The sequence below is a fragment of the Centrocercus urophasianus genome, unplaced genomic scaffold, assembly GCF_019232065.1.
Source record: "Centrocercus urophasianus isolate 14NV4802_14NV808 unplaced genomic scaffold, USGS_Curo_1.0 seq_20, whole genome shotgun sequence".
NCBI classification, from domain to species: Eukaryota; Metazoa; Chordata; class Aves; order Galliformes; family Phasianidae; genus Centrocercus; species Centrocercus urophasianus.
The window spans coordinates 13,373,993-13,390,286 of NW_024884756.1; the positions used below are offsets into that span (position 1 = coordinate 13,373,993).

At 44.7% G+C, this 16,294-nt stretch overlaps 2 protein-coding genes across 14 annotated transcripts in view; one reads left to right on the forward strand and one right to left on the reverse strand.

Annotated features, from left to right (window-relative positions):
* Positions 1–376: 376 nt before the first annotated feature.
* On the reverse strand, positions 377–13,022 carry IDH1 (isocitrate dehydrogenase (NADP(+)) 1). Its single transcript, XM_042821973.1, has 9 exons — positions 12,918–13,022; positions 10,523–10,650; positions 8,663–8,954; positions 7,034–7,139; positions 4,387–4,564; positions 3,784–3,935; positions 2,669–2,809; positions 1,786–1,948; positions 377–1,308 (listed from the first exon to the last, which is right to left on the reverse strand). The coding sequence occupies exons 2-9, from the start codon at positions 10,642–10,644 to the stop codon at positions 1,215–1,217; spliced, it is 1,248 nt and encodes a 415-aa protein (XP_042677907.1). The 5' UTR covers positions 10,645–10,650; positions 12,918–13,022; the 3' UTR covers positions 377–1,214.
* A 390-nt stretch (positions 13,023–13,412) lies between these two features.
* Positions 13,413–16,294, forward strand: part of PIKFYVE (phosphoinositide kinase, FYVE-type zinc finger containing) — an 81,675-nt gene continuing 78,793 nt past the window's right edge. For 10 of the 13 annotated variants that reach the window (XR_006169449.1, XR_006169448.1, XR_006169450.1 and 7 more), the window contains exons 1-2: positions 13,413–13,448; positions 15,219–15,400. Coding sequence is in view for 5 of the 13 variants with exons in the window: in XM_042822412.1 (XP_042678346.1) it covers positions 15,229–15,400 (172 nt within the window). In the remaining 8 variants the exon portion in view is untranslated. Of the gene's footprint in view, positions 13,449–13,818; positions 13,868–13,887; positions 13,964–15,218; positions 15,528–16,294 lie in introns of those variants that run through there. The other 3 variants (XM_042822414.1, XM_042822413.1, XM_042822415.1) reach the window with 3 other exon arrangements.

Below are 16,294 nucleotides of genomic sequence, written 5' to 3' on the forward strand. Positions count from 1 at the left end.
AAGGGCTTGCCTTCCAGCTGGGGTCCTTTGAGGAGGTGAGCAGCCAGCCCAGTGTTATACCTACACCTGCATGGAGCTGCCAACCTGTACTTGCTAAAGTGTTCCCATAATTCACAAAAAGTATCAAGGGAAGTGATAGGTTCAAATTCTTGTGCTCTACCTGATGCTTACCATCACAGGGCAGCTGACACATCACCACAAGCCACCACACGTTAAAACAGTGCTCTGAGAAGGTAGAGAATTTACTTCACATTTACATAGTGTTCCTACTCTCTGGCCCAGTATGCACTGGACTGCACTGAAAGGTACCTAGTTCTGTTTCTGAGGCAGAATTTCACCATTGCTCCTAATCACATAAGGGAAACACAGACACAAAGAATGTTATCTGGCTTTTATTTTAGTCTGAACTAAACTATTCTTCAAAAAAAAAAAGAAAAAAAGGATGGAATAGTTTTTCACAGTCGTAAGCTGACTTGCTGTATCACAGTAAGTGTATGCGATACCCCAGACAACTAGAGAAACATTCTGCACCTTAATGAATTGCAAGGGAGGGGGAAGACAACAGTTCCTATGATTCACATCCAGTCAGGAGGAATATATCTAAATGCACAGCCTGCATTTAGGATACTGCTGCAGTTTTATTAGGCTTTTAGCCTATAGGGTTTATTTCCAGCATTTACTAAGTGCTTCTTCTCAGATGCTAATTTTGACTTAACAAATTCCTTGTTATCAGGATGTTGTGCTGTAGCTGGCCCTAAAAGGAACATTAAGAAAGGGGCTGTAGTAGAGCTGTCACAATTCTGTGAGCTCATTTATACTCAGTGGACAATACTGGAGCAATAAAGACGTTTCTGATTTCTCAGGTCTGTTGGAGAGTAAGTCACTGCTGGTTTGACCAGAGATGTGACACAGACTGGCTTTCAGTTTGAGAAGAAGGAAATTGTAATAAAGTTGTAAGAGAGGAACCTCAAGTTTGCTCAGAATGACATAAGGAATCTAGGCCCAGAGTGAGCTTGAATACTATTACATTCAGCTGCTTAGCAAAGTGGGACCTAGCCTGGCAGCTCAAGAGGTGTAAGAAAAAAAGTATATTTTAAAAGTTTGTATGTTCATATTTGTCTAGTATTTGAAATGTTACACAATGGTGATGTGGTGCCACATCAACTGCAGTTTAAGTGGGAATTTCTTAGCAGATCTCAAGTAGAATGCAAGCCTTAAAGTTTGGGCAGAGAGGCCAGCTTCCCCTTCAGGTTTGCAGCAAGCTTGTCCATGAATTCAAAGGTGCTCAGGTAGTCAGAACGTGTGACACTGAGGGAGGAAAAAAACAAGGCAGACATTAGTTGTCATGCTATTCAATTCTCAAAGTGGGAGAAGACTGCTCAAAGAGGTTTGAGCCCTGCCTCTGAAACCACCACAATCGGCCATTTATCATCTTGTGAAAAGGACCCAGAAAAGAAAGAGCCAGGTGAGGTAGATCTCCATCCTCATGAACGGGCAGCAAAAGTTCTGACTGATGTACCCAGCCTGCAAGGAACTTCTTTATACTTTTATTTCTCCTCTGCCAAGCATTTGTCACAGTAGCAAGGACAGAAGAGCACAGACTAAGGTACTTGGTGCAGATAACATTTCACAACCCGTTGTAGAGCGCTGGCTACAGGAGAGCACTGCTCTGTGACCAAACCAGCACCACATACACTAAAGTAACTTTCCAACAAACATTTTTCCAGGAAAACTAAGTAAGCAAGTCCCTGCTGAGTGTAACTGATTTACACTTCATGCACTTACTTAGGTAGGCCTTTGATACAAGCAGCAAGGTCCTTTGTCATGAAACCTGATTCAATGGTCTCAATGCACACTTCTTCCAGGGCAGTTGCAAAGGTCTTGAGGCTAGTGTTGTTGTCCAACTTAGCTCTGTGAGCTAATCCTCTTGTCCAAGCAAAGATGGAGGCTGAGAAAGAACACTAGATTACTCTGTTCCTTCTAGGATTCTCCTGTGTTGTACTAAACTGAGGTAGTACAGTAAGTATACATTTTAACAATAATGCTGAAAACAGAAAAAAAGTTAGGTGTTTTCTTTCCCACAGCAGACTTCCTATTTTCAGGTAGGCATAATTGATATTTTGTGCAGCTCTAAAGAAAAGCAAAACTTAAACTACTCCATGACTTCTGAAAATTTCTCTTTGTGTCTGCCACTTTATTTTGTTCCTCCCCAAGTCAGAAAGACCTGTAGTGGGACTCTGATTACACAGGAAGCTGTCCTTATGACAGAAGGGTGCCTCTTCTTTCTAGTAATACATTACATTGTATCTTTTTCTCACATGCCATTCTAAGTGAATTTATACTTAAAGTACAGTTGGATAGGTGGCTGTTTTTTTGGACTATCAGAGAGGGAATAAAATAAAAAGCTACCAATCCAAACCATAAGGCCAGCGTGGCTATAAATCCATCACTTGGAGAAGAATGACAACACATCTCATAGGGTAGATTGTATGAAAATTATTGCTTGCACTCCATGCCAGCCTGATTTTGCTCCGAGTGTCTCTGTGAAAGACAAGTACATTATGAACTACCAGTGTGAACTACTCTGTGGTGCTAGGTTCTCCAGAAAGGGTATGAATTCTTACTCCAAACCTGTACTTTTACATGTAGAGATCTCTGAAGGGCTCACCAATGGGGTTAGTGGAGGTTTCTTGGCCTTTCTGGTGCATGCGGTAGTGACGAGTAACCGTGCCATGTGCAGCTTCTGCTTCAACAGTCTTGCCGTCAGGGCAGATCAGCACGCTGGTCATCATGCCCAGAGAGCCATAACCTACATGAATACATAGATCAGTCTTCTAAACAGAGCCCTCATCTAAATTCCCCTTATTTCTGCCATGAGAGAGCTTTGCAAACTCTGCTGCAAGCACTCTTGAACACCAGAGCTGCTGCAACTAATTGGCTAGTTCTGAAACTTCAAAATAACAACTCACACGAGCAGTGCTGCTGAACCACAAGGTACAGATGTGTAGATATTCTGCCCCATTTCAAGAACATTAATATTTCCACCTAACTTGCTGGACTTATTTATTTATTTATTTTTAATTTTTCAGAGCAGAGAATCCTAAGGGCAAGTAGCGTTGGGCTGCCAGTTTGTACCTCACCAGGAGGGGATAAGAAACAAACTGATTCCAAGTCAGCATCTGCGTCAGTGAAAGGAACGGTCAGCTGGCAGAACTGGACATTCGTGCCCCCTCTACCCTGCAAGTTTCAGAGATCTGTGTGTTTGAAGGCTTCTTTGTGCAGCAATCCAACACATCTTTGTTCTGTGAGAGGCAACTGACTAAGAAAGAACATTTCACATAAAGCCACATAATGCCCTGTGGGTTTCTTCATCTATATTTGTTTTGGCATCAGGCAGTTTGATTACACAGGATTTTGGTCAAGTGCTACAAATCTGTAAATTTTAACACATGACAGCTAGCTTTAGGACTTCAAATTTTTCTTGCTTATCTGTTTAGCACCAGTTTTCTCACCACTGATCAACCACTACAACGGAAAGGCTGTTGGTTATATTGCTATCTGGTGAAGGAGTACAATTAAATATGTGGTCTACATTCAATGGAACTTCTCGTCAAAATGAAATCAAATTATGTGCCTGCTTGGTAGCTCCGTGACTGGGCACAGGTATGAAATATAACTTCTGAGACCCATCACCATCTCTTGGCAATACAATAAGACATGACACAACACTATAAGAAACTGCTATTGAGTTTACTTAAGCATAGCAGAGGAAACTTCTCATACCTTGAGCAACAGAGTCAGACTGCACATCCCCATCATAGTTCTTGCAGGCCCAGACAAAGCCTCCTTCAGATTTCAGGGCCTGTGCAACCATATCATCAATGAGCCTATGTTCATACCAGATCTTCTTGGCTTCAAACTGGGACTTGTATTCTCTGGAAAACAAAAATCGGAACACTGATATATAGATGAAAACAGGATGCACGGCTTGTGCGAGTAAGTGTGCCAAGTGAGGTGTATGGAGATGAGATAAAAAAAAACAACACAAAAACACAAAATCCAGAAGAATATTCATAATTTTTGCTCTTTTCTTCTTCCTCAATTATCACAGCCAATGCAAATCTATTCAGAGAACCCATAGAGAATCCGTGGCTCTCTATGAGTAGAGATGAACAACATAGCCAGATGTTGTAAAGCCTTATGTACTGTGTCCTGTGGGACAATGGAAATTATGACAGAAAAGGTGTACAGCCCTCCTGAAGGGTGTTTGCCATTACTGCCAAGAGTCTGAAAATACTGAATTAACTGCAAAAGTTCACAAGACTTGATATGTTTCTGCTGCAGACTGATGCACTGTGGTAGGAAGTATACAACCACCACAGTTACCTGTCATAGATCTCTTGGAAGATGTCTTTAAAGCGGCCATCATATCTCTTCAGGATGGTATTCTTGGTGCTCATGTACAGGGGCCAGCCTTTAGACAGCGCCATTTGGAAGGAACTATGAGCAAAATCCTTGATAGACTGGTCAAGATTGTACATTCCCATGGCTACACCTCCACAGCCTGTTAGCAAAAGAACAGACAGAATTTGACTAGGTTTAGTTTTGGTTAAGGGTTTGCTAGTCTCTTCATAGCATACTCTGGCAGTTAGACTGGCATTACTTCCAGGTGCCTTGATATACTTTTCATTTTCAGACTGATTCTTTCAGGGAAAGATTCACTTTGCACTACCAGCTCAAAGCTGGAACAGTCCTATAATACATGGATACGTAAGGTGTTTTTGTTTTACAGCTAAGTACATCTTCACACCTAATACCCCTAAGAAGTTTCTACCTAATCCGCATTTAAGAAGCAAAACTGACAGGAGTGAACATGTTTGAATTTCTACTAATGGGATAAATAGTAACAAGTATTTTTCACTGAAGCAGCAAGCAGCAGCTTGGAAGAAGAGGTTCAGTCAAAGCTAAAAATGGGTTTCTTCATGTTATGCTCCTTGTGCCTTCAGACTTCCATCATGTTGCAGAACTAGCTCTAGCAATGAGAGCCTGCTTTGTCTAAAGATTTCCTACATCTCTTCATTGCATGTATCTGGCATACCCTGCAGCTCTGATTCCACTTGCTCGAGCTCCCTTCCAGCAAGTTGTGTGAAGAACTTACTTAGCCCTTATCTAAGTGCAAGGTAAAGTCTTGAGAAGGCTCTGAAGAACTATCAATATTCACATAACTTATATAATATTATGCAGACATGTAAGAAGCATGCACAAATTTACTGACCAGTTTATTTTGGGGAAAATTAACATTCAGATCATTTAAAATGCTGGAGGTGGCTAGAAGTAGGATGTAGGACTTCATAGTAAAGCTATTTGTGTTTGTAGTGAAAAGCAGATCTACTCTTCATTCAAACACTTCACTACCACCACTGTTGTAATTTGTTGCACCTTCATCAGTGATCTTCACTCTGGAAACACTCCACATTTGTTTCATTTCAGAAAAAAAACAACAAAATATAGCCATTCCTATAGCCATTATCCTTACCTCCAGATAATTACTATATGAATATGCATGCAAGAGAAAGAAGGGAAAAGCCAGAGATTTATCTGCTTGCAATGATAGCAAGGTCACTGAAGTTGGTATTGGCATGGAATGGAACTCTTGTTACTAATGAAAATACATGTTGTTCCCCTGCTTCCCTTAGTGAGTCAAGGGCAGAACAAGGTCTGATCATCTAGTAAGACTGTTCTCAGGAGACATGGTTTCACACGTAGCTACAGCAACAGCTGTTAAGTTTTATTCAAATACTTATTTACATGTAAAGAAAAAGCTTTTTCCATCCTACTGTGAACTCAAATTTCTTGAATCAGTATCAAATTTGAAGACATCTTCAGAAACAGCAAAAGCTTCCCTTACGGACTGTGGAGATGTACTGGCACACAGCGATCTGCTGTCTCTGGTACTACCTTGCTTTCTGATGCTACGCATCAGGACAGTGAGTCAGACTGACAGCTAGGACTGCCAGATTTCTTCAGTACAAGCTCACCAGTCACCTATCCAATAAGAACATATTAGAACTGGCAGCAAAGCAGGTGAATTCTGTGTAAAAGGCTGTACAGCAAGAAATGCTAGATATTTGATTTCCTGTGAGCAAGAATGCCAGAGAAATCAACTGCATTAAGTAATAGAGCAGTTCCCAAGCCAAATACATATGAACTGCTAATCTGTGTGGTCTATATAGATGTATTAGGTCACCGTAGCTAGAAATAAAGCACTGCCTGCTCATGTACACGGGTTACCATCAAGCTTTACATCCTGAACCTTTTGACCATTAACAGACAAAACGGATAACCGATGTAAAGTTCCCTTGGTCCTGTCCCTACATAAACATCCTGGTTTCTGTAAGGGTGTTTGTAATTCTTTAATTGTTTTATGCAACACAGCCCAGCACAGTCAGAACTCCTCTTTCCAAGCCTAGCATTACCTGCATCAGGAAAGCAGTATTGCCAGGACACAAATACCTTTCTGAATGCATATATGAAAACAGTTATAGCCTACACAGACAGGAGTACTCTTGTCAAATTTTCTACCTAGTTTGGGGGTTATCAGTTCTCATTTTCATTGAGGAAGACTGCTTAATAACGATACAATGTATGAAAGCTATACAGAGCACAGCAAGATGAACTACAGCCAGGAAAAATCATATCTGGATTGCTCAAATATAGTTCCCCTCAGGTCAAGCACTGTTTAGATAGCAAGTTCCCCTCTGAACAGAGGGAAGGGCATGCATGTCACTACCAGAGTCATTATACAAGGAACAAGGACCAGCCTAGTATGATTGCATATTTGAAGTGCTACTTTGATCCCAGGAAAGTTTCAAGTAACTTTAAGTACTTCCAAACAGATGAAAAAGACCCAGGCCTTCTCCATCCTTCACCTCCCAAAGAGATACTGTACCATCAGACAGATCTGATTAATAATTCAAAGTTGAATTAAACTAAGAAATATCAGTTCCAAGCAAAACTTAGAAATAGTACCTACTTTCAAAGTTATGGACCAGATAGGTGACTGGTTTGCCTCCATCTCCTGGAGTGTATGTCATCTCTACTTTCCCAGGCCCAGGTACCACAAAATCGGTTGCTCTGTACTGTTAAAAAAAATTGCCACAATAATTTTATGATAGTTTTATTCATCTATTTATTTATTTATTTATTTAGGAGAACTATGAAGATAATCCAGGATAGGATAAGGTGCAGAGATGCATTTACAATAAATAAATCTGCTGAATACATTCTGTTTACACTGGCCATGTGATCCCTGGATTATCTTACTGGAGAGGCAAGAGCTAAGTACTGAAGAGTCTGCCTGTGTCAGAAATGATTATTCCCTTTCATGGGAAAATACTTGCAGATTCTTGGGCTCCATCAACAGGATGAGCATATATTTTTGCAGATGCACAAAAGTTTAAATGCCAAGTATTCAGAGTGCTTTGTGGCTTCTGAGTAGAAAGCTTTCCCTTCCCTCCCTCCAAGACATTCATATCACAACCACTGATCTCATGAATAAGGCTAAATTCTAGAGGATCTTAACAAAAGCCACTACTTCTATCCATTGTGGTGCAGATTAGCCTTCAGGATGTCATAAGAATTTGGTGTTCTATAAATTGTTACATGTTTTCTGAACTGTCCTGAACAGTACTGTTACATTTCCTTGAAGTCTGTCATCTTTTTCCAAGTAGTTTCTTTCCTATTGAGAGAATCTGTTCCTTAAGGTGTTCTGAAGTTACAAACGTATCTTGCTAATATGGCCTGTACTTTATTCCTTTTGTTTTAATCTTGTACTTTGGCATGGTTTTCATCCTCCCCCCCTCAATTCACTGTTAATTATTATTTGACCTTCTCAGTTGTTAAATATTACTAAAGATGCTGGGCCACATTCTCCCCACCCCAAGTCGATCCTTATTATTTTACCATCCCATCCCAGCTAATATTACAACTTTTCCTCAGTTCTGGATTTACTCGTTCGTTTAAGCAGTCACTCTTCTTGAAAGACTCTCCTTCTTTCATATTTGGTTGCTTTGCAGGGCATCATTACCCAGGGAGCAGTATAGCTGGTATTTGTTCTCTAGAATGCCCAAAGACAACTACACTGAGTGCTACATGATCATTTCCCATGGCCCTGTACTACCTCCACCAATGGCAGTTTCTCTGCTTCATTCCACAGCCTGATGTGTCCATTACAAACACCATGCAGGAGTGCGGTCTAAACCTCAACTGTTGATATCAAGTTTAGAGGACAGACCCAAGTTCAAAAAAGTAAGAAAAAACACCACCCACACACCAAGGCAACTTTCCTCACTTTCAGAAATTGCTCATGTCTGCTTTTGCTATGAACAACATTTGAGGAGGATTCTGCAGAATTGAGGAAAACAACTTAGAGGAGTGAGTTCACCCCCACGTTTCTGTAAAGCCCCATCTAATCTAAGCACAGCTCATAAATACCATTTATACAACTGCAGTGTTGAAGGAACAAAGGCATAAAACGGGCTCTCCCACTCCTTGCCAGGTGCTGCACAAAGTACTAGTGAGTACCTACTTTCCAGGTGGGAGTCCTAGTTCAGGACAAAGTCTGTTCAGATAGATAAGAGAGGTAAGCACTGAAGTGACTCACTTGATCCCCGTAAGCATGACGGCCAATGACGATGGGTTTCACCCACCCAGACACCAATCGGGGGATGTTCTTGCAGATAATAGCCTCCCTGAAGACTGTTCCACCTAGGATGTTTCTAATGGTCCCGTTAGGAGACTTCCACATCTGCTTCAACTTGAACTCTTCTACTCTTTTCTCATCAGGAGTGATGGTGGCACACTTGATGCCAACATGATATTTCTTTATGGCTTCAGCAGCTTCCACGGTCACTTTATCATTTGTAGCATCACGATGCTCAATGCCCAAGTCATAGCTGTAACAAACCCACAAACAGTCAGAATTGCCCAGGGCACTGGTTCACATCCAATAGGAAAGAAACCAGAGCCCCTAATTCCAGCACTCTGCCATAACTGAAGTTATTCCTCTCCTACTCCAGCAGCATCCTCACAAATAGAACACACGGGCTCATATACTGATATTTCAACAGTCATTTCAACAGTGGGAAGGTACACAAAGCACAGATTCAGTTTATGGCTGAAGATTCCAGCACAGGACACAGCCTGCATCTTTGCTTTCTCTTTTGATTTTCCCGGCAATGGAACTTCCCGCCTGGTTTTCTCATGGTATGGAACAGCACAATCCCCAAGTGAATATGGGCCTTTATTTTAAGTCTCTTGAACTGAGGGTTTCTGCTTCCTTACTTTACTGAAGTACACAAAGCAACACCAGGCTTCAAACTGAAAACTGCTTTGCCAATGAATCCACAATCCTGCTCCGGCAGCACAACTGCCAATAGTCTCCCTCAAGCACTCAAGAGGAAGCACGTTTCCTACACTCACTGTTTTAACAGCTTTCTGAGACTGCCCAGCGTGGGACAGCCCTGAAGCACAGCCAGCTCTGCATGAATCTAGCCATTGTGCTGGCTCAGCTAGGGGTCTGCATCGTCTCCTCCTACCCTTCTTTGAAAATAGATGTCCTCCAGACTGCGCATATATATTGTGCTGCTGAGTTCCTGTTTGTCTGCGTCTCAACAGTAGCAAGGAGAAAGCATGATGTAGGTGGCATACAAATAACTTCAAGAGCAGGGTACAAGGTCAGACCTGTGGGTTTAATATGAAGTCCCCTTTCCACACAGAAGAGAGCAACACTGCTGGATATTTATCTAATAATTAAAGCTTACTGGCTAGAAAGGAAAGGAACTGTTTGTTCTGCTTGACCAGATGCTATATACAGCACGTTCCTTTTGCCATACCACCTACTAGTATTTGCTTTTCCCAGAAGGGAGTGTAGAGCACGGCCTAGACTCAGGGAACAGTTGCAACAGTTAGCTTACACTGCCAGCAGCACAGGTCAAGCTTTGAGGAAATATGTCAGAGTTTGTGCCCTACAACCACACGTTCACCTTCTGGGCAGGTCTTCAGAGATGGAAAGAAGCTCTAGACCTGCTCAGAGTTCACAGGTGCTAGGCTTCAAACCAGGGAATGGCTGAAATAACCAATGCTCCTAATTCTTTAGGCTGCAGGAAGCCATGCAGACTGCCCAGGGACTGGAAAATGAAAATAGAAGAAAATGCAAACCATGACTGTGAGGGAACTTCTTGTTAAGCATTCACTGCTAACTGCTGTGAAGAATCCCCAGAGGGACTACCAGGGGAGAGTTAACCAAAGTACCTTCACCATGAGCCTACATTTTTCACAGTACTTAGTGAGATTGGTCCTTGAGGTAACAGCAAGGAGTCAGCCTTGAATGTTACTGGTATGAAAAGGGCAAGTTCGCCTCTCCACGTAAGTGCTGGAGGAGCAATAAATGAAACTTGAGCAATGCTTAATGATACATGCAAATTGCAGTACCAATTGGTTGGATGTCATAAAGAGCAATTACCTGTGCAAATCCAGATCTACATAAGGAAAAATCAGCTTTTCTTTAATTAATTCCCAGATGACCCGTGTCATTTCATCTCCTTGCATCTCCACAACAGACCCTCCATGGATTTTTTTAGACATCTTGATCTGCAGAAAAAAAAAAAAAAAAAATTCTAAGTTAAAAACTACCAACAGATGTATTCTGCATTTTTAAAACACAATTAGAGATACTAACATTGCATACATAACCACTCCTGAAGTCTAAAAAACAAACAAACAAAAAAAACAACACCACCAAAGCAAAAAACAAACTTAAGTAGTATTGTTCTTGAAATCCCAGCTCCCAGAGAGATCTGGGGACAAAGTAAAAGGTTAACAGTTGAGATTTAAGGGCAGGAACTTAATTCAGAGCTTGAATCATGGTTTTTAAGGAATTTTGAAAGCATGATCAAACTCTTTCCACCCAAATTTCACACCAGTAGATGGGCACTTTTAGAGACTTCATCAGCTCTAGTCCAGTTGCCTGTTTCTCCTATTAAAAAAAAAAAAAAATGCAGGTTGACATTTATTATAATGACAGCTCAGACTGCTGGCACTAAAATCAGCACATCAGATTCTTAATAGATTCCTTCTCCAGGCAAGAAGGAAGCAGGGACACACTGACAGTATCTTCTTCTGGCAAGTTTTACTTCAGTTGCATGTAGAAAACAAATGTGTCCAGTATTTATTTGACCAGAAGTTTCCCAAGATATTTATTCAGCCTTAAAAAAAAAAAAAAAAAAAAAAAAAAAAAAGCCACTGAACTCTACCCCTCCTTTTGTACTTTGCTCCTTGATAAAAACAAAACAAAAAAAAAAAAAAACACACCCCGCAATCCACTCAACTTCTCTAACACAGTGCTCTGCTTTTTTTTTTTTTTTTTTTTATTATCCAGTTCCTTGGTTCTCAACTCTAATTATGCAAGAGCTATGACTTGGCATTTTCTTTCCCCCCAAGACAGTCCAGTTCTTGTATGTAGCTGCTGGGATAGTACAGTGAGACACCAAGCCCTTGTGCCTGAAAGTCTAACAGACTCTGAGCTCCATGAATGGCTTTACCTAGATGAACAGACTCAGTGTTCAGTAACTCACAACCCTGTTTGATCCAATTTAACATGAGCACATAACATTGAAAAGTGAACCATCAGGCACTTCTATCCTAAATCTTGTTTCATATGAGGTCTTTCCAGTTCTCAAGAGAAAGTTTAAAATCACTTGATCACACTGCATTTATGCTCAGTTTACTTATACAAGTGTTTTGGGCCCACTTTCCAGGAACAGCAATGTAAATGAGGACTGTCTCACAGTCCTATAGCCCAGGCACAGGTCATTAGCCAGGAGCCTCTAGTTTGGCTTTTAGCACTCACACAGCCCGAGGAATTTTGGTTATTCATTTAAGCCACAGCCCCACCCACCATTACTTGTTTTGTGGTTTGATCCTCACTTAAACAAGATCAGACAACCTCAGTCTTCTCACAGCAATAGGTTTTGCAAAACTAGCTTAAGAACTCTGCAGCGGTGTTGGCATAAGGGAAAACAAAGATGCGCCTCCACGGAGATATATCCTCCTGGAACAGTGGAACAGATGCTTCCCTGGGAGCTGACAGCACCCTGGAGGTCTCCCTGGTCACAGCCTCAGTACCCTTCTTCTCTCAGTGGCAGGGCCAGCTCGCCAACAGGTGCGCTAAAGAATTCCTTTGGACTTTCTTCTTTTGGCACCTTTTCACTTTGATTTTGCACTCCACAGAGCTGCCAAAGGTTAGCAAGGGGCCTACAAGAACCTCCTTCCACACTTAACCCAAGCAGTTTAAAGCTTCGGCGAATCCTAACCACTCCTTGGTTTGCAGTCGCTAATTAACTATTGCGACACCTCGCAGCACAGCCGTACAGGAGCTCTCCGGCTCGGGCCCGCCCGTCGCGCACTGCAGTGCCTCCAGCCCACCGCCCCTGCTCCCACCCCGCCCATGACAGCCCGCCGCAGCCGCGCCCGAGCCCAGCCCAGCCCCAGGCCGCAGCACGGAGTGGGCCGTCAGCAGACAAGCATAGAGGGCTGCGGAGCCCCAGGCGAGCCGTCAAGGCACCAGGTACTGCATGATGGCGAAGGGAGGAGCCCCGCACCACAGAGCGGCTCCGAGGAGCCGGCAGCCAGCAGCGGATGGAAGCGCTCAGAGGCACCCCGATAGAAAAGGGACCTTTCTCACAAAAAAAAAAACTAAAAAAAACCAAAAAAAACCCCACCACGTTAAAGAGCAATAACAAACGACTAGCCCCAGCCCAGTCAGAAACCCGGCCCGCAGAGAACACCGCACCGGAGGACAGAAGGACAAAGGCACAGCCGCGGCCCCGCCCGCCGCAGGCCGGGCTACGTAGCGTTACCTGCTAACACCGCGCTTCGCCGCTCAGTACACTGAGGGGCCGGGCCCTGCGCGGAGCACTTTATGGGGCCGCGCCCCCGCCCCCCGCCGGCCCCTCCTGAGCCCTCCTTCTCGCCGACCGGCGCCTTCCCCGCCCTCTCGCAGTGAGTGGCGGCGCGACGAGGCGGAGAAAGGGGGGGTGCCGAGGCCCGGGCGCTCCGGGGGCGGGAAACGCGCGTCGCTCGGACCGGGGGGCGCCCCGCGCTGAGGGGAGCGGCGGGCGCAGCAGCTGGGAGCGGGGAGGAGCACCGTGAGAACGCACCCGCCCTATCGCGCTGCGGGCGGCGGTCCCGAGTACACCCGCGGGGCGGTTCCCGCTAGGAGGCCGCCCCGCCCAACGGCCGCCGGCGGCGGGTGGATGAGCGCGGGGCCTCGATTAGCGACGCCTCGGTGCGGTCGGCGGGCGATTGTACGTGGCTGCGGGCGGGCGGGGCGGGGAGAGGCGGTGCCCGCAGCCGCGGCCTGCGCCCGGCCCGGTACCCGCGGGCGGCAGGTGAGGGTCGCGCGGTTTCGCGCGGTATCTGGGCCGCTGTTGGCGCGTGAGGCCCCTCGGCGAGATCCCGCGCTTCGCTTCTGAGCGCCGTGTCCTAACGCGCGTGGCCCCGGGGGCTGCCTCGGCGCCGGCAGGTTCCCTCCCTGTCCCGCGCCCCTGCTGGCGCTCTGCCGGCGGGCAGCGCGTGGTTGCTGGCGGCGTCGCAGCTGAAACGGCCTTCAGCGTGTTCGCCGCCGCCTCTCTGTGCAGAGCCGCGCGCGTCTCTGCTTTGTGCCGCCGCCCGGTCCGTGCCTCCCGCCGCGCGGAGCCGGGTGCCCGCGGGGTCACCGCTGAGGATCGCGCTCCTCCCGCCGGCTTTAGGAGGCTGCTACTGCCGCCGTAGAAGCAAGCAGGTTGTTTTGCTTCTCTTTTTCTCGAAGGTGAAGTTTATTTTCCAGACCCGTGTATGTGTTACGTGCGTCTACCAGAACTCGCTTGTTCTCCTGCCCTGCCAGGCCGCAGCCGACTGCTGTGAGGTGAATTGGGCGGCCGTGGGACTGCCGTTTGGTTCTGTAAGGGTGCTTTGATTTGGTGCTGTGGGGAGGAGCACAGGCACCTCCTGCGTGCACTGCTCAGAATGGAAATTAGCATTTGGAGTCATATGAGTGACTTAGATATATTTTCTGTTGTGTGTTTGTTGTGGGAGCAGCCATGCATGTAGTCCAGCCTGTTAGCATGCCCGGTGTCGTGCAGAAACAATGGGGGTTGTTAGTGGGAGTTTTGGAAACTTATATGAAAGTGTTCCAGACATCAAAATGGGTATATGCTGTAGGAAACAGCTGTGGGAACTGTGACTTCTGGAAGGAGCACTCATCGGCTGCCAAGCAGGAAATCGGCTGTTAAACGGTTTTGATCCTGGGCAGAGATAAAGGGGGTCAGCTGGTCACATCAGCTCCCTGTGTTGTGGCTGTCAGATGTTTCCCCAAGTCTTGCTTAAGCAAAGATGAGGGAAGTAAGTAACTTAGCTTGTACGAATAGCGTTACCAGAGTGGAAGATTTCAGGGGTCTGTTGGATGGATGAAAGCTTTGATATACAGCAAGTGGGGTCAAGAAGTATGACTTTTCTAACACAGCTCCCCCCCTTTCCTTCTACTCTTCAAAACAAGGAAGTTTGCAGGTATTAGATATGGCAGCAAATAGAACACAGCTTGGGTTGTTGTGCATGCGATTCTGCATTGTACCGCAAAGGGAAGGAAATTGTGTGCCACCAAACAGTCTTTCCATCCTGCTTTCATGTACATTTCATTGTATTTCCCATTCTGAAGTTAACCTGGCCAGAAAAAGAAATGTATCTCATGCTTGCTGAGGTATACCAGTTTAGTCGTTATGAGGGCTGCAGATGTCGCAGTGTTAATGCTTTCTCTTTTTTTTGTCTGAAGTTGAAACTTCTCTGCATGCGTTTGAGACTGCATTTGAAAAACTCAAATGAGTCAAATCCCATAAAGCGATAACCAGAACGTGTTGTCAGGCTCTGTGGATGTTTACTTTCTTAATCTTGTTGCTGAGTCTTTAGCTAGCAGCTTTGAATTGCTACCTCTTGTGGTGCTGCTGTCTTGTCACTGACCAGAGAGGGGACTTGGACCCCTAATCCTGGCCCTCTGACCTGTGCTAACAGCAGCGTATATGGTAGGAGGTGTTGAACATTTCCCTCAGCATTTGAGTCACCTCTTTTTTGGTTGACTAAAGAGATCTGCTTCACCACCTTGTGTATAATGTGTGAACTCTTTTCAGGGTACGTGAAATGGCAGCAGATGACAAGCGGTCTCCAACACTGGATTCTACCAGTGATCTACCTCGTTCTCCTAGCAGTCCATCTCATCTCACTCACTTCAAACCCCTGACTCCTGACCAGGATGAGCCTCCTTTTAAATCAGCCTACAGCTCTTTTGTAAATCTCTTCCGTTTCAGCAAGGGTAAGTGCTTGGGAGAACATGTTTACCTGTGTCTTGTGCTGTCTGTTTTATTAAAGGTCTCTCCTGCCACATAAACCCGTGGAAACACCTCTGAACATAAGAGTACAATGTATGACCCCAGTGGATGGTGAGTCAGTCTTTTGTACGGGATGTTACATCTTGCTCTTGGTTGACATTGTAGAGCTTTGCCGTGGGAGAAGATAGCCAACATCTTGCACCTGAGCTCTGTGGCTGCCTGTGAAGGTCAGAGACAAGCCAGTCAGCAGACAAAAATGCACAAAGCTTCTTATCTGGCTGTCTGAGTGTCCCTTGCCTGTATTAAGTTTTCAGGGCCAAAAACAGCGGTAACCATTTGCCAGCTTATGTAAGTGAAATATCTGCTTGCCTTTCCAAAGCAATTTCTTATTCCAGACTTCTTCCGCTCCTCATCTGCCTCCATACCTTTGTTTGGGTGGCAGGCAGTGGAGCTGCAAAGAAGCACTGTATTTATAGGAAGTCCATTCTTAACTTGTCTGACTTAGGTGCTCTTCATCAAGCGTTGTGAAGGTTTTGTATATTAGAATGTTGTAGTTGATGCTGGCCTTTGTGCTGTGTCTATAGGAAACATTTATTGTTAGGCAAGCTCTTAGAGACCTGTGTGAGTTCCTGGTTTTGGTTTCTGGAAGAATCTTGCATAGAATAGTGGAAGAATGCACCTGAGTGCATCCTGCAAAACCTACCTTTGTCTTTGCTGGAGATGGCAGCCCAGTCAGCTGCTTTTGTTTTATCTGTTCATTTTCCAGGTCTGTGAAGCATACTTTCTGAGGAAAGGGAGCCAAGATAGGTTTTTGCATAAGCAAGCTGATCTGTTCAGTTTTCTTAGGCAGGATGAAAAATAATTGCTTGATATGACTG

What these genes read in the sequence shown, in the direction of transcription:
- IDH1 (XM_042821973.1), bottom strand. Translation starts at nt 10,644, where the DNA reads ATGTCTAAAAAAATCCATGGAGGGTCTGTTGTGGAGATGCAAGGAGAT. An exon ending in GTAGATCTGGATTTGCACAG is followed by an intron (nt 8,955 to 10,522) that starts GTAATTGCTCTT and finishes GGTTTGTTACAG; the next exon opens with CTATGACTTGGGCATTGAGC. An exon ending in TCTGGTCCATAACTTTGAAA is followed by an intron (nt 4,565 to 7,033) that starts GTAGGTACTATT and finishes TTTTGCTAACAG; the next exon opens with GCTGTGGAGGTGTAGCCATG.